At 49.2% G+C, this 22,742-nt stretch overlaps 1 protein-coding gene across 2 annotated transcripts in view; it reads right to left on the bottom strand.

Annotated features, from left to right (window-relative positions):
* SMAP1 (small ArfGAP 1) overlaps window positions 1-22,742 on the bottom strand; it is a 66,789-nt gene that overhangs the window by 31,134 nt on the left and 12,913 nt on the right. For both annotated transcript variants that reach the window (XM_064164159.1, XM_064164160.1), the window contains exons 2-4: window positions 6,481-6,614; window positions 5,655-5,740; window positions 3,457-3,532 (exon numbers count right to left, since the gene is read on the bottom strand). In XM_064164159.1, the coding sequence (XP_064020229.1) occupies window positions 3,457-3,532; window positions 5,655-5,740; window positions 6,481-6,614 (296 nt within the window). The remainder of the gene's footprint in view (window positions 1-3,456; window positions 3,533-5,654; window positions 5,741-6,480; window positions 6,615-22,742) is intronic.

The raw sequence follows: 22,742 nt of genomic DNA, 5'->3' as shown, positions 1-22,742 counted from the left end.
CTCAGGGCAGGTCACACAGGAATGCATCCAGGTGGGTTTTGGAAGTCCCCAGAGAAGGAGACTCCACAGCCTCTCTGGGCAGCCTGCTCCAGGGCTCTGGCACCCTCCCTGTAAAGAAGTTTCTCCTCATGTTGAGGTGGACCCTCCTGTGCTCCAGCTTGTACTTATTGTTCCTTGTCCTGTCACTGGGTACCACCAAACAGAGCCTGGCACCTTCACCCTGACACTCACCCCTCAGATATTGATAGACACTGATCAGATCCCTCCCAGCCTTCTGCTCTCCAGACTGAACAGCCCCAGTGCCCTTTGTGTTTGTTCACAGCAGAGATGTTCGAGTCCTTTAGTCAACCTCACAGCTCTCTGTTGGACTCTCTCCAGCAGGTCCCTGTACCTCTTGAACTGGGGAGCCCAAAACTGGACACAGTATTGCAGCTGTGATCTCCCCAGGGCAGAGTAGAGGGGGAGGAGACTCTCCTTAGCCCTGCTGGCCACACTTCTCTTGCTGCACCCCAGCAGGCTTTCAGTTCAGCTTCTCAGTGTTTCTCCCTATTTCAGCAGACTTGATTTCATGAATGCTTACCTCCAACAACTGCCAGCAACACTAGAATGACTATTTGATTTTAAAGCAGCAGAAACTGCAGGCTGCTTTCAGATGCCTCCAAGCACACAAGCAATTGCCTGCCATTTCTCAAAGACCTATTCTCAAAAACACTGCAAAAAGAAGAAGATCAATTTGCTATTAAGACTATTTACCCACAAACTTCTCCAGAATACTTCAGACTACCTGGAACTGAATCCAGGTGTGGGTTCTTCAATTCAAGACAGATGTTGAGGTGCTGGAAGGTGTTTGGAAAAGGGCAGCAAGGCTGGGGAGGGGCCTGGAGCACAGCCCTGTGAGGAGAGGCTGAGGGAGCTGGGGGTGTGCAGCCTGCAGCAGAAGAGGCTCAGGGCAGAGCTCACTGCTGCCTGCAGCTGCCTGCAGCTGCCTGCAGGGAGGCTGTAGCCAGGTGGGGTTGGGCTCTGCTGCCAGGCAAGCAGCAACAGAAGAAGGGGACAGGGTCTCAAGCTGTGCCAGGGGAGGCCTAGGATGGATGTTGGGAGGAAAGTGTTGTCAGAGAGAGTGATTGGCATTGGAATGGGCTGCCCAGGGAGGTGGTGGAGTCTCTGTGGCTGGAGGTGTTGAAGCCAAGCCTGGCTGGGGCACTTAGTGCCATGGTGATACTGTGATGGTCTGGTTGATTGGCCAGGGCTGGGTGCTAGGTTGGACTGGCTGAGCTTGGAGCTCTCTTCCAACCTGCTTGATTCTATGAAAGGCTCCTTAAAAAGTTACTGAAATAAATTCAGAGCTGATGTGAATGCTTTGGTCAGGCCTCAGGTTTTCCCTGTTACTCTGCTGCTTAATTTGTTCCTTTATTACTCCAATGTATTTCATTTCCTTAAGTTAGATCAGAAGTAAGTGCAGTTTAATGGCATTTGAGCTCCTGGGAGAACACAAAGCTGCACTTGTGCAGGAGGAAACCAGCTCCTTCACAAGCTGTGCTACAGTTTTTCTTGTTCATTAAATTGTAACTTAAAATATTAAAGCACAGAGCTAATGATCTCTCTCTTCAGTCATTAAGGCAGACTTCAGCTGTGTCAAGCCCTCCCTCTGATCATGTCTCATCAAAGCAGAACTTCCCTGTCTGGGATCTCAGGAAGAACCTGAAGAATAGGAAACTTGTGTGGTGGGTGCTTGGACAAACTCTTGTGAGCATCATAGAATCCAGCAGGTTGGAAGAGAGCTCCAAGCTCAGCCAGCACAACCTAACATCCAGCCCTGGCCAATCAACCAGACCATGGCACTAAGTGCCCCAGCCAGGCTTGGCTTCAATACCTCCAGCCACACAGACTCCACCACCTCCCTGGGCAGCCCATTCCAATGCTAATCACTCTCTCTGACAACAACTTCCTCCTAACATCCAGCCTAGGCCTGCCCTGGCACAGCTTAAGACTGTGTCCCGTTTTTCTGTTACCCTCTGTTCCTACAGGGTAAAAATGTAGGCAGCAGATAAAATCCTGCAGACTGAGCCTGAGGAGGGCACATTTACATAGGAGATGAGAGAGAAATTCTTTGCAGTGAGGGTGGTGAGACACTGGCACAGGTTGCCCAGGGAGGCTGTGGATGTTCCCTCCTTGGAGGAGTTCAAGGCCAGGTTGGATGAGTCCCTCAGCAACTTGGGCTACTGAAGGTGTCCCTGCCCATGGCAGGGGGCTGGAACTGGGTGATCTTTGAGATCCTTTCCAACCCTGACAATCCTGTGATGCTAGGTACTATCAACCTCCTCTTCCCACAGCCAGTTTATTCATCTCAAGTTGCCTATGTGACACATTTTTGTGTGGCAAAGGCATTATGGATTGAATCATCTCCTTCAAGAAAACTTCCTGGGAAATGTGCCATCACAGTCTCTGAAATTCACATCACATTTTCTCCAGCTTCCTAACTTTATGCTTCTTAAATTATACACACAGAAAATACAGACCTTCAGCAAACTTCAGAGTTACAGGAAACCTCTGCTCCATGCATAATTCACACCCTGCCTTAAATAGATTTTGTTTACTATTCTCTAAACACTGTCAGGACATGATCATAAATTCCCACTCTGTGCTGTGGGAAAGGATGTGTCAGTGCAGCACTGCTCAGACTGAAAGGATCTGCATCAGAGCCTTCTAATGCCTCATTCATTGGGAAAGTGGGAACTGTTGGTTCTGTATCACTGCTAAGCACCACAGAATTAGAGAATCAGCCAGTTCCAACCCCCCTGCCATGCCCAGGGACACCCTACCCTAGAACAGGCTGCACACAGCCTCAGTCAGCCTGGCCTCAAACACCTCCAGCCATGGGGCCTCAACCACCTCCCTGGGCAACCCATTCCAGCCTCTCACCACTCTCATGCTCAACAACTTCCTCCTCACCTCCACTCTGACTCTCCCAACCTCCAACTTTGTTCCATTCTTCCCAGTCCTGGCACTCCTTGACAGCCTAAAAAGTCCCTCCCCAGCTTTTTTGTAGGCCCCCCTTCAGATCCTGGAAGGTCACCTGCCATGATCTAGTTGACTGGATAGGGCTGGGTGCTAGGTTGGACTGGATGAGCTTGGAGGTCTCTTCCAACCTGCTTGATTCTATTCTATTCTACTCTATTCTATTCTCTTCTACAAGTGGGGCAAAGACACCTTCCAGAAGCGTTTGCCATGGCACAGCACAGACACCCTACACTCAGCAGCTCACAAGGCTATTACTCAGCAAAGTACTCTGCTAACAAGTGCTTGGTGCTTCCTAGAGATAATATTTAGCTCTGCATAAAAGAAGTTTGCCTGTGAAAGACATTTCAACAGGCACAGAGATAGCTTTTTACAGTTCTCTTATGTAGCTCCCAAAAAGGCCAAGTGACAGAACCCTTGGTGAAACTGTTTACTTACATTGAAGGCATTAATTGCATTCTTATCATAATACTTCTTCTTCTCATACTTATCCCTGATGAAAAATTCCACAGCTCTTGAAGAAGCTGTATTAAGGAAAAGAGGCATTCAGAAAGACAGCAACATTTAAAACAGCTGAGGAGTCATTCCACAACTGCAGCAGATTCTGGCTCCACCTCATTCTGTAGTTTTAAAGTAACAAACTGCTTTAGACAGAGTATTTTCTATTGCAGTGCCAAAACCAAAACCTCTTTTCTTTTTTTTCCCTCCAGAGAATGAATCATTTGACACTTAATAAAACAAGATAAGAAGCATACAGTAGAAGGAATTCAGTGTTTCACAGTCAGGATACTCACACTTGGTATTTAGAAGTCACCTGGCTCTAGCACTGCAAATATCTGAACAAAGGCACTCATAGAAAGTAAATAATTAAGAGTTTAAGCATCATAACTTGGAAAGAAAATAATTTCTCTTCAGATAAAAGGTGAAATGTTCCTCTCTGTTCTCTGACTGCCACAAACCAATTCATGCATCAAAAGATGATCACAGAATGGTTTGGGTTGGAAGGGACCTCCAAGGGCCACTGAGTGCAACTCTCCCTGCACTCAGCAGGGACATCTTCTACTAGATCAGGTTTCCCAGAGCCCTGTCAAGCCTCACCTTCAGTATCTTTAGAGATGGGTCCTGAACCACCTTCCCTGGGCTAAAAAAAAGGAGTTCTCTGAGCTCACTAACTGCTCCAAGAGTCTCCCATCACAGTAAACATCTCTGTGGAGGGCAAAGAAAACTCCAACACTAGTGAGAAAAAGATATTCAGCAATGTGATTGTCCATTCAAAAAATCCAAGTTGCAGCTGTGGAAGCTCAGACTCATTGCATCTTAAAACCTCCACAGCAACTCAATGGTAGGGGTTGGGAGGGACCTCTGGAGAACATCTAATCCAAGCTGAGAGAGAGCAGGGTTAGACTGGGTCTCAGGAGGACGTTCTTCAGTATGAGGGTGGTGAGACACTGGAACAGGTTGCCCAGGAAAGCTGTGGATGTCCCTTCCCTGGAGGTGTTCAAGGCCAGGTTTGATGGGGCCTTGAGCGACCTGGGCTAGTGGGAGGTGTCCCTACCCATGGCAGGGGGTTTGGAATTAGATGATCTTTAAGCTTACTTCCAGCCAAGCCATTCAATAAACCATTCTACAAGAAGGGCCTCAGGGACCTGCATGAAAGAGTCCAGGACAGAGCCCCAGAGCTGCTGCAGGCAGTGGAACATCTCCTGTGAGCACAGGCTGAGGGAGCTGGGGCTGGGAGCAGAGGAGCCTGAGGGCTGCCCTCAGTGTTGTGCTAAAGATGTGCAGGGCTGGAGCCAGGCTCTGCTCAGGGATGTCCAAGGACAGGACAAGGGGCAGTGGGGACCAGCTGGAGCAGAGGAGGTTCCACATGAACAGAAGGAGAAAATGCTTCACTGTAAGGGTGGCACAGCCCTGGAACAGGCTGCCCAGAGAGGTTGTGAAGACTCCTCTGGAGACATTCAAAACCTGCCTGGATGTGTTCCTGTGTGATCTGCCCTGGGTGATCCTGCTCTGGCGTGGGCTTGGACTGCATGAGGTCCTTTCCAACCCCTAACACTCTGTGAGTCTGTGAATCTATGACCCAACACCTCAACCCCAGCAGTGGCTGGCAGGGAGGTTTGGTTTCTTTAGCTATTCCCATGCTAATCAGCTGTTCTCACACACTTGCAGAATGTAGACACTTCAAAACATTACAGAACACTTCATCTAGAGGAAGAAATTCATACTTGACTTGAGTAGGACACAATGGCTTATTTTAGTTTACCACTCAGCTTATTATTTCCTGTTCAAACGCTTCTAACTTCAGCTGGCAGTTACTCCAGATAAAAATGGAATATTCAAGAGCTCTCTAGTTTCACTCCAACTTCCTACACACAGGGAATTTATGAATTCACCACTCCTGAAAGCAAGAAAATAAATGAGGCTCGCCAAAGCTCACTCCAAAGGAGATTTGCTCTATGTGAAGCAGTTTAAACCCCTTCTGAACCACTCACAACTTCCACCGTTGTTACTTACCCAACAATACTGATGAGATAAATAAGGTGAGTTACCAAATGTAGCAGTGCCTTCAAAGAGCCCTAACACCTAAATTGCACTGAAAGTCATTTCCAACATGAAAGCCAAAGCAAAAAGGATACTGATCTGTTTGAGGTCTTCGGAAGTTCTCTGGTAGATTAGCTTCATAGAGTAGTCTTGCTTTAGTATTTCCCATTTCCTGCATGCACTGAGGAAAAGCAGAGAACAGTTAGCTCCTATCCATCAGCACTTCCAATTCCCAGACAGTCAGAGTGCTACTCAGTGCCATGGTCTAGTTGACTGGCTAGGGCTGGGGGATAGGTTGGACTGGATGATCTTGGAGGTCTCTTCCAACCTGGTTGATTCTATGGAGAAATGGTACTGCAAGATTTTAACTCGGAGACCTCTCTGCTGTCACACCCTGGGAGGTGCTCCCATGTCGCAGGTGCACGATTGGCTAGACAAAAGCCCACACCACAGGCACTGGTTAGAGTGTGAACTCATTGATCTAGTGCAAGATAAGCTTTCATCTCTCAGGATGGTTCTTCAGACCAGGAGGAGCAGGAGTGGCAGCAGAAAGAAGCTTCAGACCCAAGCACACCTGGAGAATTCAGTACTTGGTACACCACAACAGAACACAACTAAGGATCAGGCAGATGTGTGACCACTGCCTTGCTGAAAAGGCTTTCAGCACACCTACAGACCTGACAACCAAGAGGCTTTCAGAGTCCCTGTGGCAGGGCACATCTAAAACAACAGAGCAAAGATAAACCAGATTGTGAAGGGAGTTTTTCAGCACTTAAACTCACTGGAGCAGAACAGTAACACAAGTATTTTCCACCCAAAGTAGCTGCTGAAGGTGGAGTATCAAGGTGAACTGAAATCCTTTCATAAAGCCTCTTGGAACCAACCCCCCCTTACAAGAAAAGATCTTTTAAGATATTTTACCTGTATTTGCTCTGGTGTCCACTGGTCCAAGTTGACAGACTTGACCCTTGATATGTGGACTCCCAGATTTCGATGTATGCCAGCACATCTGATGCAGATAAACACTCCGGTGTTCCACGAGGCCCATCTGGGACCTAAGGGCAATGGGAAAGGAGATTGGCAAAATTCCATCCACTGGCAAGATTTTCCTGGGCATAATTCTACAATGGCAACAGAAATAAGCAACTCTGCAAGTAAAGGAGCAATGGGTGTAAGTTGCAGCACAGGAGGTTTCAGCTTAACACAAGGGGGGGCTTCTTGTCTGTAAGGGTCCCAGAGCTATTGATGAGATCTCCTCTCCCTTTGGTCTCCTCCAGGCTAAACAGCCCCAGCTCTCTCAGCCTTTCCTCACAAGGTAGATGATCCAATCATCTCAGCATCTTAGTGGCTCTCTGCTGGATTCTCTCACAGGCTCACAGGATGCCAGGGGTTGGAAGGAACCCAAAGAGATCATCCAGTCCAACCCCCCTACCACAGCAGGACCATACAATCTAGCACAGGTCACAGAGGAACACATCCAGACAGACCTGGAAAGGATCCAGAGAAGGAGACTCCACAATCTCTCTGGGCAGCCTGTGCCAGGGCTCTGGGACCCCTTCAGTCAAGAAGTTCCCCCTTGTGTTGAGCTGGATCAACTGTGCTGCAACTTACACCTGTTGCACCTTGTCCTATCCCGATGAGCAGAGCCTGTCCCCCTTAAACTGAACACAGTACTCAAGATGAGACACTCAAGGTGAATCTCGAAGGGATTCCAGGCAGCCTGACCTAACTGGAGATACCTCTGCTGACTGCAGGGCATCTTGGACAAGACGACCTTGAGGGTCCTTCCACCCCAATGCATTCTGTAATTCTATGAAATGAAACATATTTAGGATGGTTTATTCCATCTCTTTACACCACCACTGTTAAAGGCTCTGTGTTAAAGTCCATTTAGTATTGACTCTGAGGAGTTCAGAGATTAAATAATTAGTCATCAAAAGCAGGAAGACACAATTAAGAGTTGGAAAACATTCATTATCTTCTGCCTTTGTACAACAGATGCACATCTGGACCACTTATGCAACTGCAGCAGGTTGCCTTTCAGTATTAATACATGGAACAAACTCTCTCCTGGGGGCTCTTCCTCCTGATCTTTAGGTTAGGATTGTGTTGGGTTGACCCCAGCCAAACACCCTGTGCTAGTTTGAGCCTAGCTGGGATATTTCAGTGCGAAGAATTTGATTAGATTTGGCTGTGAAAAGCCAAACCATCAGACACCCAGAGAGCTGCTTGCTCTCATCTCCTGCAGGAGAGGAAGGAAAGGAAAAAAGGGGTGAAGAGCTGCAGGCTGAGATCACAACAGTTTTAGTAAGGGATGCAAAGACTGCACACAAGCAAAATAACAACAACTCAACCCAACAAAATCATCAATCAACCCCCACAGAAACAAACAAAACCCAAACCCAAAGATGCCAGCAAATCCAAATGAAAGCCACAAAAGAAAACCAAAGGATTCCTTCACTACTTCCCACCAGCAGGCAGGTGCTCAGCCACCTCCCAGCAAGCTGAGCATCAGGACACCCACCACTCAGTTTGCAAGGCACCACCACAACCAGCTTCTGCCCCTGACAAGGCTTTGTGTGCCAAGCAGCTTCTCCAGCTTCTGCCCCTGACAAGGCTTTGTGTGCCAAGCAGCTTCTCCAGCTTCTGCCCCTGACAAGGCTTTGTGTGCCAAGCAGCTTCTCCGGTTTCTCCCCAAAACTAGACCCTGGGGATGTGCCTTCCAAAGAGAGAAGCCAACTTTGATCAGCTTACTACAGGACAAGAGGTGTACATAGATTTAGAGAATGGTTTGACTTGGAAGGGACCTTACAGATCATCCAGTTCTGACTCCCTGCAACGGGCAGGGACACCTCTCACTAACCCAGGGTGCTGAGGGACTAATCCAGCCTGACCTGCAGCACCTCCAGGGAGGGAACATCCACAGCCTCCCTGGGCAACCTCTGCCAGTGTCTCACCACCCTCACTCTCAAGAATTTCTTTCTCATCTCCAGCCTAAATCTGCCCTCCTCAGGCTTCAATCTGCAGGATTTTATCTGCTGCCAACATTTGATGCTCACAAGAGTTTGTCCAAGCACCCACCACACAAGTTTCCTATTCTTCAGGTTCTTCCTGAGATCCCAGACAGGGAAGTTCTGCTTTGATGAGACAAGATCAGAGGGAGGGCTTGACACAGCTGAAGTCTGCCTTAATGACTGAACAGAGAGATCATTAGCTCTGTGCTTTAATATTTTAAGTTACAATTTAATGAACAAGAAAAACTGTAGCACAGCTTGTGAAGGAGCTGGTTTCCTCCTGCACAAGTGCAGCTTTGTGTTCTCCCAGGAGCTCAAATGCCATTAAACTGCACTTACTTCTGATCTAACTTAAGGAAATGAAATACATTGGAGTAATAAAGGAACAAATTAAGCAGCAGAGTAACAGGGAAAACCTGAGGCCTGACCAAAGCATTCACATCAGCTCTGAATTTATTTCAGCCAATATGCAATACTCAACACTTCAAATGAAAATGGGTTTAATTAATACAAATCCATTACAGCCACAATTAAGCAGCAGGCTAAAGAAGTCAGAAAATAACATTTTCAGCGTGGGCACCAAATGAATTGTGCTTGACTTAACCAAACAGACAGCTAGAGCTTAGTCTTAGTCCTTAGTTTTGTGTACACAGGAAACATTTAGCTCCTGATATATTCACAGCTGCCAGGTGGCTTCACACTAATTCATTTGGCTGTTACTGGGCCTGGCTGGGATGGAGTTAACTTAGAATCATAGAACCAAGCAGGTTGGAAGAGAGCTCCAAGCTCAGCCAGCCCAACTAAGCACCCAGCCCTGCCCAACCAACCAGACCATGGCACTAAGTGCCCCAGCCAGGCTTGGCTGCAACACCTCCAGCCACACAGACTCCACCACCTCCCTGGGCAGCCCATTCCAATGCCAATCACTCTCTCTGACAGGAACTTCCTAACAACATCCAGCCTAGACCTCCCCTGCCACAACTGCAGACTGTATCCCCTTATTCTGGGGCTGGCTGCCTGGCAGCAGAGCCCAACCCCACCTGGCTACAGCCTCCCTGCAGGCAGCTGCAGACAGCAATGAGCTCTGCCCTGAGCCTCCTCTGCTGCAGGCTGCACATCCCCAGCTCCCTCAGCCTCTCCTCACAGGGCTGTGCTCCAGACCCCTCCCCAGCCTTGCTGCCGTTCTCCAAACACCTTCCAGCACCAAAACATCTCTCTTGAATTGAAGCCCAGAATTTCCTTCACAGCTGCCCATATACAGCTGTGCTCTGAATCTGTGAGTGCTGGTATCAGTGCTGGTATCATCAATGCTTTGCCTAAGGCTGGGCACTGCTTGCACAGTCAGAATTTTATGGAGCGCTCTTGAGTTTTATTTCACATCAGCAGAGGCACAGTCCTGTACCAGGTACAAAGCCTGCAGGATCTGTGGGGCAGCAATGGGCCCATGTGGCCAAGAAGGCCAGTGCTATGCTGGGGTGCATTAAGAGGAGTGTGGCCAGCAGGTTTAAGGAGGTCCTCTGCCTCTCCTCTGCCCTGGTGAGGTCATACCTGGAGTACTGTGTCCAGTCCAGCTCTGGGCTCCCCAGTTTGAGAGAGACTGGGAATACTAGAAAGAGTCCAGCAGAAAGCTACCTGGAGCATCTCTCTTATGCTGTGAGGCAGAGAGGTTGACAGCCATGGGGATCTTTAGCCTGGAAAGAGAAGACTGAGGATGGATCTGATCAATGCTGATCGACAGCCAAAGGGTGGAGGTCAAGAGGATAGGGCTGGGCTGTTTTCAGTGCTGCCCAGGGACAGGACCAGGGGCAGTGGGCACTAAGTAGAAGACAGGAGGCTTCACTTGAAGACAGGGAAAACTTCTGTCCTGTGAGAGCACTGAAGCATTGGATCAAGACTGCCCAGGGAGGTTATGGAGTCTCCTTCTCCAGAGCCTTTCAAAACTTACTCAGACACATTCCCGTGCCACTTGCTCTGGATGACCTTGCTTTAGCAGGGGGACTGGACTAGCTGAGCTGCAGAGACCCTGTGCAACTCCTACCATTCTAGGATTCTGCTCAGGCAAAAAAAGACTTTTATCTGCATGACAAAACCCATGGAAGCCTGCCTTGAACCCAGGCAGTCAATAGTGTTGAACACTGCTTTAGCTCTCTGCTTAATCATTCTGCATAGAAATCATCTAAGTGCTTCAAAACTCCATCCTCTACTCAGCTTCTACTTGTAGCAAGATATTAGTCAGTTTATATACTGCCAGGTGAGACTGGGCAGGAGCACCTCCCACACAAAGGAGATGGAGATCAGAGCAAAGCAAAAAGAGGCAAAAGGAAACAAAAGTACTGGGATATGACAGACCTGGGAGATGGCCACAAAGGAGCAAGTGTAAGATTACTGCAGATACGACTGCAAAGTAGGAGAATGATGATGATTGCTTCCCTTATCAGAGTAATTCAGCATTTCCTTCCTTCCTGCCTTCCATCAGACCACTGCCATCTGTTCAGCTGGCTGGAACTGCAGGTTAATACCCAAACACTTGTTTGGCTGCAGCACAGGTGCTGCTCACTCCTACTAAAGAGCTCAATTACAGGCAGCAAAGAGAGGCCAGGAACCGGGTAAAAGGAACAAGCAGGCAGCCTCTCAGTGTTGTGTTTGCTGTCAAAGGGAGGAGGAGTGGCTGCTTTACATCCCTAACTACTTCTGAGCCCTTCACACCACATGCATAAAACTACTCAGCCAGGAGATCAGTAAGTTTGTCAAGAGTGAGTTTTAAAAAGGTTTGGAGAGAGACTGTTTGCAAAGGCAAACAGAAGAGAAGGCTCTGAGATCATCTTATAGTGGCCTCTCAGTATCTGAAGGGGGCTACAGGAGGGCTGGGGAGGGACTATTGACAAGGTCTTGTAATGACAGGATGAGGAGGAATGGGTTTGAAGTGGCAGAGGGGAGATTGAAACTGGATGTTAGGAAGAAGTTGTTTGCAGTGAGGGTGGTGAGACACTGGCACAGGTTGCCCAGGGAGGCTGTGGAGCACAGAAGCACAGAAGGTGATCAAAAATCACATTGGGTGCTTCTGTGCTCCACAGCCTCCCTGGAGGTGTTCAAGGCCAGGCTGGATGAGTGGCCTTGAGTGACCTGGTCTAGTGGGAGGCAGCCCTGCCTATGGCAGGGAGTTGGAACTGGATGATCTTTGAGGTCCCTTCTAACCTAAACCACTCTACAATTCTGTAAGGTCTGCAGTGACAGGACAAGAGGCAATAGCTTCAAACTAGAGTAGATTCAGACTGGATGTTAGGAACAGGCTCTTAACCATGAGGGCAGTGGAACAGGTTGCCTGGAGAGGTGTTTGAGGCCCCAACCCTGGAGATATTTAAAGTGAGGCTCAACAGGTCTCTGGGCAACCTGATCTAGTTGAAGATGTCCCTGCTGACTGCAGAGGGATGACCTTCAGAGGTTGCTTCCAACCCAGACCATCCTGTCAGTCTATGATCCCTCTCTACCCCTGCAGTTGCCACTCAGCAGCTCTGCGAGGAAGCCAAGTGTTAATACCTAGCAAAGCACAAACTCCTCTGCATCACAGTGCAGTCTGCAGCAAACTCCACTTTTCACTTCAGCCTGCATTCATCTCACCCAGCTGCTCCCTGCCTGCCCTTTGCTCACCCAGCCAGAGGCAGTTGACGTCTCCGCCGCCTCTCCCGGTCCTGCCGCAGGTTGCCGCTATGTGTCAGGCGCCTGGCGCCACCTCGTGGAGCACAGCAGTAACTGCAGGCACATCTCCGCCTCCTGAGCGGCGCCGAGGGACTGCAGCCACTTCCGCAGCAACTAACACTTTGTGGGCCAAGTCTCGCTGGTTGCACCAGCGCAAGCGTGCCCGTGCAGTGCTCGCTCTCCCTGCCTGACCTCCCCAAGCAACAGGGACTCTAGAGGCGTTATGGCCAAGATTTCATCAGAGAATCAGGCAGGGTTGGAAGGGACCACAAGGATCAGCCAGTTCCAAACTCCCTGCAATGGGCAGGGACACTTCATACTACATCAGGCTGGTCAGAGCCTCAACCAGCCTGGCCTTAAACATCTCCAGGGATGGGGCTTCTACAACTTTCCCAGGCAACCCTTTCCAGGGTCTCACCATCCTCACGGTGAGACTTCTTCCTAACATAGAGTCATAGAATGGTTTAGGTTGGAAAGGACCTCGAGGATCATAGAATCAATCACAGAATCAAACAGGTTGGAAGACAGCTCCAAGCTCATCCAGCCCAACCTAGCACCCAGCCCTGTCCAGTCAACCAGCCCATGGCACTAAGTGCCCCAGCCAGCCTCTGCCTGGTCACCTCCAGGGATGGTGACTCCACCACCACTCTGGGCAGCCCATTCCAATGGCAAATCACACCTCTCACTAGAATAGGTTGCTCAAAGCCTCATCCAACCTGGCCTTGAACCTTCTTCCTAAAATCCAATGGGGAATGGCTGAGAGCAGCCCTGAGGAAAAGGACCTGGGGGTCTGGGGTGATGAAAAGCTCAACAGGAGCCTGCAGTGTGAGCGCAGCCCAGACAGCAACCCTGTGCTGGGCTGCAGCAAGAGCAGTGTGGGCAGCAGGGTAAGGGAGGGGATTCTGCCCCTTGGCTCTGCTCTCCCCAGACCCCACCTGCAGTCCTGGGTGCAGTTCTGGAGCCCCCAACACAAGCAGGACATGGAAGTGTTGGAGTCAGTCCAGAGGAGGCCACCAAGATGCTCAGAGGGCTGCAGCAGCTCTGCTATGAAGACAGGCTGAGAGAGTTGGGGGTCTGCAGCCTGGAGAAGAGAAGGCTTCCAGGAGACCTTGGAGTGGCCTTCCAGGATTTGGAGGGGGCTACAGGAGGGCTGGGGACTATTGACAAGTTCTTGTAATGACAGGATGAGGAGGAATGGGTTTGAACTGGCAGAGGGGAGACTGAGAGTGGATGTTAGGAAGAAGTTCTTTGCAGTGAGGGTGGTGAGACCCTGGCACAGGCTGCCCAGGGAGGTTGTGGCTGCTCCCTCCTTCGAGGTGTTCGAGGCCAGGCTGGATGTGGCCTTGGGGGACCTGTTCTAGTGGGAGGTGTCCCTGCCTATGGCAGAGGGTTAGAACTGGATGATCTTTGAGGTCCCTTCAAACCTAAACCACTCTGTGATCCTATGTCCCTGCTCACTGCAGAGGAGTTGGACTAGATGACCTCTGGAGGTCCCTTCAGACCCAAACCATTCCATGATTCTAAGTAGTACAAAACAGCCTCTCTTCTAGTGGCACCCAGGGAAGAGCAAAAGAACCAGGCAGAATTGACTCCCAGGATTCTCTCCTCAGAAGACAACACACTAGAGGCAGGGATTAAGTCAATGTGATTCAAAACCACTCAAAATAGATCAAATTCCCATCATCCATTTTCAGTCTTCTCAAGCTGCTTCAAAGACCATCTCTTACTTAACTTCATTGCAAGCTGCTTCATTCTCCCCCCAAAAGACAGAACCACTGCCACCATCTCCAATGAATTTTAATTCACAGACTTCTACTTGTGCTGAGCTGGAACCTCCTGTGCTGCAGCTTCCATCCACTGCTGCTTGTCCTATCCCAGGGAGCAGTGAGCAGAGCCTGTCCCCCCCTCCTGACCCCCAGCCCTCAGATGTTTATAAACATTGATTCAATCCCCTCTCAGTCTTCTCTTCTCCAGACTAAACAGACCCAGGTCTCTCAGCCTCTCCTCATTAGGCAGTGCTCCAGTCCCCTCATCGTCCTCATAACCCTCTGCAGGACTCTCTCCAGCAGATCTCTGTCCCTCTTCAACTGGGGAGCCCAAAACTGAAGGCAGTACTCAAGATGAGGTCTCAGCAGGGCAGAGTAGAGGGGTGGAGAACCTCCCTTGATCTGCTGGACTCACTCTTCCTAATACACCCCAGGATCCCATTGGCCTTCTTGGCCACCAGAGCACATTGCTGTGCCATGGATGTTCTCCACCAGCACTCCCAGGTCCCTCTCCTTGAAGCTGCTCTCCAGCAGTCACCTCCCGGCCTGTACTGCTGCAGTTTGTTATTGCTCCCCAGGTGCAGCACTCTGCACTTGTCCTTGTTGAACCCCATTTGGCTCCTCTGTGCCCAGTTCTGTCTGTCCAGCTCTTTCTGGATGGCCACACAGCCTGCAGCTCTATCAGCCAAACCTCCCAGTTTGGTGTCAGCAGCAAACCTGCTGAGCAGCCTCTGTCTGTCTGTGGCTTCATCAGTATCATTGATGAAGATACTGAACAGTCACTCAGAGCACATGAGACACTGCCACAGCTCTCCTTCCAGCCTGCTACAGCAAAGCCTCTGGGATGACAAGTCAGTGCCCTGAGAAATGTCAGAGGTGCCAACCCTGGCACGTTCAATAAGCTTCCCAGCAACTGAATTTCAGTTTGGCTAAGGAGCAGTGCTCTAATTTTATCCTGCCTGGGAAAGGCTGCTTGTGTCAGAGGGCAGGCTGCAAGAAGAAGGGGTGCAAGCTCTCACTTCATATTCCCTTTATTACAGCTTCAGGAGGAGGAGGCTTCTAGAGCTGCTCTTGATTGCAATTCCTCCCCTCGCCAGCAAGGAACCGTTCAAAAGCTTCCTGGTTGAAGTGTACCATTTACATTGCTTTTCTGTGCAGAAACAGAAGGCAAATGGGGGAACAGAGAGCTCTTACAAGCTGTTTGCACAAGTTGATAGCTCAGCATCAAGTCAAAGCTTCATTGATAAGAAAGCAAGCAAAAAGAAAGAAGTGTAAATCTATGCTGCTCTGCTGGGATGTGGAAAGACTCCAGGCTGCAGAGCCAGGAACAGGATAAAAGTCACATAGAAAGTACCTGCTGAAAGTAAAGAAATAGATAGATAAATAAATAAACTCTTCAATCAGCAACTGAAGTTCTACCTTTGACAGTGCCAAAAAAAGCCTCACAACTGAGATTTGTTTCCAAGATGGGTTTGTAACAAAGCCTGCCTGCCATAAACAAGCATGAAAGGTAACCTTCCTCTGACAGAGCTTCCCTTTATCAGCACAACTCAAACACAACTGAAGCAGAGACCAACTCAGTAAACACTTTGCAAACTACACCACCTCTGTGCAGCCCTCAGGGACTCTGCAGATGCTCTCCCTTGTACATTCTGTATTACAAAGCAGGCAAATACACCTCCACGACCTCTTCCACATGAACTTGTGTTTGAAAAAGAGAAAACAAAGATCCAAGTCTGTACCTAAGAAGCAGAGTGCCAAATTCAGGCTCTGGACTGTAGACATACACTGAAACCATCAGTGCAAAGACTTGTATGGGTCCAGCAGGTCTAGGAGGTTCTCCTCCCTCTCTACTCTGTCCTGCTGATACCACACCTGGGATACTGTGTCCAGTTTTGGGCTGCCCAATTCAAGAGAAACAGGGACCTGCTGGATAGAGTCCAAGAGAGAGCTACAAGGATGATCTGGGGCCTTGAATTCCTATCTCCTATCAAGAAAGGCTGAGAGCCCAGGGGCTGTTTAGTCTTGAGAAAAGGCTGAGAGGGGATCTGGTCAAAGCCTATCAATAGCTGAGGGGTGGGTGTCAGGATGAAGGTGTCAGGCTCTGTTTGGTGGTGCCCTGTGACAGGACATGGAACAATAGGAACAAGCTGGAACACAGGAGGGTCCACCTCAACATGAGGTTGCCCAGAGAGGCTGTGGTGTCTCCTTCTCTGGAAACACTTAACACCCACATGGATGTGTTCCTGTGTGACCTGCCCAAGGTGATCCTGCTCTGGCAGGGGGTTGGACTGCATGAGCTTTCAAGGTCCTTTCCAACCCCCAACACTCTGTGATTTGCTCCACGTTATTCTTCCAAAGCAAATGTGACCTTCTGCAGCCACAAGGAGAGAAATTGGGGCTGTAAAATTGTTTTACTCAAAACATCATCTTCCTCAGAAGCCAGGAAGAGAAAAACTGGATACAACTCTGAAGTACTCAGCTGCATTTTGTCTGGACTACAGAACTGTGAGTGCTCAGAGTGGAATTAAGGCTGCTTGAGAAGTGTCAACTCTCAACATGTACTCCCTAAACTTTGCAGGAGCCTCTGGCACTTGACCTTCAAGGTGTTGGATTTCTTCAGGTCTCATTTATGACCAAACATTGAACTGAATCTTTTTGCTGTAGAAGCTTTTTTTTGGGGGGATGATCTCTGGATGTCCCTTCCAGCCCCTACCACTCTGTGTTTTGTGCTGGGATGTTTCCTTTCCTCACAGCAGCTCATCTGGCTCTGTGGTTTGGATCTGCAGAGATCTACTTGCTTATTTTCCTCACCTCCTCTGCGAGTTAAATCAGACCAAGCATGTTTTTGTGCTCCTCTTGCCTACAAGGAGTGTCTCTGCCCACCCTCAAACACCAAGAGGCTGCAGCTCTCTGCCCACTCTCAAACACCAACACACTGCAGTTCTCAGCCCTAAGGACAGCCTGCCCTGCAACTCCACTCTTGGATGGTCCTCAAGTTTTACTGTAACATTAATCATCTTCTCAACAGCACTTGCTGTGGACCTCAGAGTACCAAGAAAAGAGCAGAGGAAAGAGCAGGCTGAAGAGGATAGACAGAATCAAGCCTTTCCCCCACTTTAAACTCCAGGGGCATCACATAAATCCTTCTCACAAAGGCCAGGCTAGCTACACCCCAACACTGCACACTTCCAAAGGCTCAGGAAACTGTTCAGCCCTTGGGATGCTTCAATACCCATCCCCATAGCTGGGTTTGGGCTTAGCCACAAAACCCAGGGTGAGATGCTGGATACTTGCTCTTTAAAAGCTACAGCTGCTCTATTTCCTGACAAGAAATAAAAGCCCTCTAAAATAACTGAGGTGTGAGTGCACTTCCTGAGGTTATTTAGGATACCTTGATGCTCCCATCAGGTCAGGTTGCTCAGGGCTTTATTCAGTTGTCTTGAACATCTCTGTGGTATGTTCTAAACCTCTGAAGTATGAAAAGAGGCTGCAGTGGGGTGGGACTTGGTCTGTTCTCCCAAGAAGCAAGTGACAGAAGCAGAGGAAACAGCCTCAGGTTGCACCAGATGAGGTTTAGGTTGGACACCAGCAACAACCTCTTTGTGGACAGGGTTGTCAAGCCCTGCACTGGCTCCTAACCCTAACTCTCATCCCTGGAGTGACTCAAAAGCTACAGATGTGGTACTAAGGGACATGGTTTAGTGGTGACCTGGCAGTGCTGGGTTAATGGTTGGACTCAATCACCTTAAAGGTCTCTTCCAACCACAACTATTCCATACTACCACCTCCCTGTGCAAAGCATGGCTCAATATCTGACCACTGCATGCTTCAAACAAACAAACTTATTTACACTGACTCAGAAGGCATCATGCCACACAAGGCTCTGCATGTTTCTGAAGGCATCTTCTTGCTTCCTAGAGCTACAGGAGTCTCCTGTGAGATGACACTGAATTAAACAGAACTCAAATTGCCAGAGTGAAGCTTTCCAGCGTGACTGACAACCAACACTCACACACTCTGCACCACTTCAGCAGCTACACACAACTGGGAAAGGAAGAAACACATTGGGGTAGTGCTCTTGACAGCTGTTTTACAAGACAAAGTTGCTCTTCCCTGGATGAGGAACAAGTGCCTGGCACACCTGAAGGCTGTGCTGCCATTCAGCCAGACCTGGACATGCTGGAGAGCTGGGCAGGGAGGAAACTGAATGAAATCCAACAATGCTAAATGTAGAGTTTTGCATGTGGGAAAGCACCTCATGGACCAGTGGAGGCTAGGGGCTGATCTGCTGGGAGAGGAGCAGAGAGAAAATGGACCTGGGGGTCCTGGGGGACAACATGAGCCTGCAATGTGCCCTTGGGGCCAAGGCCAATAGCATCCTGGAGTGAATTAGAAGGGCAGCAATGAGTAGGTTAAGAGAGGCTCTCCTGCCATTTTACTCTGCCCTGCTAAGGCCACATATGGAATGTTGTGTCCAGTTCTGGGCCTCTCTGGTCAAGAAGGGCTTGAGGAAACTGCTTGTCATGGTCCAGCCCAGGGCTGCAAAGCTGCTGCAGGCAGTGGAACATCTCCTGTGAGCTCAGGCTGAGGGAGCTGGGGCTGGGAGCTTGGAGCAGAAGAGACTGAGGGCTGCCCTCAGTGCTGTGTTAAAGATGTGCAGGGCAGTGCCAGGAGGACAGAGCCAGGCTCTGCTCAGGGATGGCCAAGGACAGGACAAGGGGTACTGGGGGCAAGCTGGAGCGCAAAAGGTTCCATAGGAACAAAAGGGAATACTTTTTACTGTGAGGGTGCTGGAGCCCTGGAGCAGGCTGCCCAGAGAGGCTGTGGAGTCTCCTTCTCTGGAGACACTTAACACCCACCTGGATGTGTTCCTGTGTGACCTGCCCAAGGTAATCCTGCTCTGGCAGGGGGTTGGACTGCATGAGCTTTCAAGGTCCTTTCCAACCCCCAACACTCTGTGATTTGTTCCACGTTATTCTTCCAAAGTAAATGTGACCTTCTGCAGCCACAAGGAGAGAAATTGGGGCTGTAAAATTGTTTTACTCAAAACATCATCTTCCTCAGAAGCCAGGAAGAGAAAAACTGGACACAGCTCTGAAGTACTCAGCTGCATTTTGTCTGGACTACAGAACTGTGAGTGCTCAGAGTGGAATTAAGGCTGCTTGAGAAGTGTCAACTCTCAACATGTACTCCCTAAACTTTGCAGGAGCCTCTGGCACTTGACCTTCAAGGTGTTGGATTTCTTCAGGTCTCGTTTATGACCAAACACTGGACTGAATCTTTTTGCTGTAGAAGTTTTGGTGAGTTGTTTTTTTCTTGCTGTAGAAACACTTCTTTTGGAGTAACCTTTTAAAAGAGGAATTCCATGAAGATCCAGGGAAACTCCATGGAAAGTGCAGTCAGTAAGACAAGTGTGAAGGGGAATTTAGCAAGCAGGCTCTCCAAGAAGTGATGCTCCGAGCTGCAGAACACCCAGAGAAGTGAAATTGAAGCTTGACAAACTTTACTAAGGGGGATGAAAAGTTACTTTCTACTTAGAGCACACAAGAAAGCCTCAGCAGTTGTGGTGGTTAACCTTGGCTGGCTGCCACATGCTCACCAAGGAGAGGCTAAGAGGAACAAACCTCCTGGGTCAAGATAAAGACAATTTCATGAAGAAAAGCAAAAGAACACAAAAGGTTTATTCTCTCCTCCATATCAGAGCAGGCAATGTCCTCTTCTTGGGAGGCAGGGCCTCAGCAGGCTGAGTGGTTGCTCTGGAACACAAACACCTTGGCAACAAGTGCCCTTCTTGCTCCTCTCCCTCTTAGCTCCTACTGCTGAGCATAGCTTCATACACCATGGAATATCCCTTTGGACTGTTTGGATCTACTGTCCTGGCTCTATCTTCTCCTAACCTCTTTTTCACCTCTAGCCTAGTGTCCTTTGGGAGAGACAGAAGAAGAACTTTTCAACACAGCAATTAAGGTGGCAAACAGAGAACACAGTACCTACTAGTTAGTGAACTTGGGAATACAGGAGAACATTTGCAAGTATCTGTAGGGCTCTGCTGCAGAAGATAAGCTTTGGAGTATACAGAAAGAGGGAAAGTTCCTGTGTTCAGGATTAAATTTGTCCTACAGAGGAATAAAACATTAGGACACATGTAGGCCAAGCAACCTTAGACACATTTGTGTTGTTTATCCTGTCCATATCTGGACTACCAAGCCTTGAGCTTACTTCTTGCTCCTCTCCCTCTTAGCTCCTACTGCTGAGCGTAGCTTCATACACCATGGAATATCCCTTTGGACCACTTGGATCTACTGTCCTGGCTCTATCTTCTCCTAACCACTTGTTCACCTCTAGCCCAGTGTCCTTTGGGTGAGACAGCCTTGATGCTGTGTGAGCCAAAACACTGCTGTGTTACCAGCACCTTCCTATCAAGCCCAGCACAAGGGCTGCTGTGGGGGAAGTTCAAGTTAACTGCACTCCAGCCAGATCCCATCCAGCAGTTCAGGATGTTTAAAGGTGACATTAGCCTGCCCAACTGACACCTGCACTGAAAACCAAGACCAAACAGCCTACACTTAGGGTGGTGGGGGCATGCTTCTTTGGTGTGATCACTGCTTAGGAGGGGAGCCCAAGTGCACAGGCACATTAAGAAAGATGGGGACAGACTCTTTAGAAGAGTCTGTTGCAACAGGAGAAGGGGTGATGGTTTTGAACTAAAAGAGTGCAGAATCAAACTGGATTTAAAGAAGGAATTTTCTTTATGCTGATGGTGATAAAACATTGGTACAGGCTGCCCAGAGAGGTGGGAGAGTCCTCTCAACATTCAAGCCCATGTTGGAAGGGGCTGTGAGCAACCTGATCTAGTTGAATGCTGCTTGCATTAGATAAGATGACCTTTAAAAGGTCCTTTCCAACCCAACTTTCCTCTATGATTTCTGCAGATGTGGAGGGTGAATATTAAGTATTGCAACTGCCACGTTTAAAGACAGGGATGCTTTTGCCATCACCTACAGCTAACAGGCAACTCAACAGATATCCCCTAGGGATACCCTACAGGGGAAAAAAACAGTCCCTGCACTGAAAATTTCCTTAGTGACACACTGGTTGCCTCCAGAAACTGCTGTGAATGACAGATTGCAATCCCAAAGACTTGAGCAGACATTACAGAGCTGATTTCAGTATTTGTCAGTCCCACTTGTGACAGACTGGCATGTTTTGAACCCCCTGCAAGCTCAGAATCACTAAGGTTGGAAAAGCCCTCTAAGATCATCAAGTCCAACCTTCCACACAACACCTCCATGACCCCAGTAGTAAGCTACACACAACTACTGCCTACTAATGAAGTCCTATGCTCTGGAGCTTCACCCAGCCTCACTCAAGCACTTTGGTAAAAGTGTCTTACAGATTCTTGTTTGCTCCTTGAAGAAGATGTTTCCCCATGGGAACAGTGAGAGATTGGAATCATCTCCCAAAGAGAGAAATGGACACCTCTATGTTGGTCAGTTCTAAGACTCAGCTTTGGAAGGTGCTCATTTCAACTACTGTCATAGAACCAACCAGGTTGGAGGAGACCTCCAAGCTCAGCCAGCCCAACCTAGCCCTGCCCAACCAACCAGACCATGGCACTAAGTGCCCCAGCCAGGCTTGGCTTCAACACCTCCAGCCACACAGACTCCACCACCTCCCTGGGCAGCCCATTCCAATGCCAATCACGCTCTCTGCCAGGAACTTCCTCCTAACATCCAGCCTAGACCTCCTCTGGCACAGCTTGAGGCTGTGTCCCCTTGTTCTGTCCCTGGGTGCCTGGCAGCAGAGCCCAACCCCACCTGGCTACAGCCTCCCTTCAGGCCTGAGCCTCCTCTGCTGCAGGCTGCACACCCCCAGCTCCCTCGGCCTCTCCAGCCTTGCTGCCCTTCTCTGGACACTTTCCAGCACCTCAACATCTCTCTTGAATTGAGGAGCCCAGAATTGGACTTGAAGGTGTTTAGAAAACTTGGTCCAGGTGACCTTTGGGGTCCCTTCCAGCCTGGCAATCTATGATTGTGTTCAGAGCAGACAGCATCCAAGAAAAGCATGGCAATCAATAGCCAAACATGGAACATGCCATTCCTCTTGTCTCCCATGCAAGAGAGACAGCTCCCCACTCCTCACCAACATTCCCACACTCTCACACAAAATCAGAGCCCAGCAGAGCTTTAGAACTGCTCTTTCACCAAATCACAGCTGCAAAGTTAGTTGCTTGGCAACACTGCCTCCGAGTACCACACACTGCTGTTCCCAGCTCCTCTCTGACAGAGACTGAGCTACAGTCTCCATCTCCTTTTCCTCCGTGGTCTACTGGAAGCAAACAGCTTTCCTCATGAGAGGAGGTAACTGACAACCCAGTTTTACTGAGACAGACACTACACTGCCCTGCAGAGTTCTCACTTCTCCCATAAAACTTGGCACCACCTCCATAAGCTGCAAAATTAGTGCTCTCTATACCCACACCTACCACAGATCCACAGCACTGAGGTGTTCTCTGAATGTCCAACTCCTTCCTTCTTTGGGTGGTGATCCCAGAACACAAAAGCATCAAGCACTAGAACAGGTTGCCTGAGTAGGTGGCTGGGGCCTCATCCCTGGAGATATTCAAAGTGAGGCTGGATAGGGCTGTGTGCAACCTGATCTAGTTGAGGGTGTCCCTGCTGACTGCAAAGGGAGTTGGACTGTA

This window comes from Pogoniulus pusillus, chromosome 25 (assembly GCF_015220805.1).
Source record: "Pogoniulus pusillus isolate bPogPus1 chromosome 25, bPogPus1.pri, whole genome shotgun sequence".
Taxonomy (NCBI): Eukaryota; Metazoa; Chordata; class Aves; order Piciformes; family Lybiidae; genus Pogoniulus; species Pogoniulus pusillus.
Note: the sequence above shows the minus strand (reverse complement) of the source record. Positions and strands in the feature narration are given on the sequence as shown.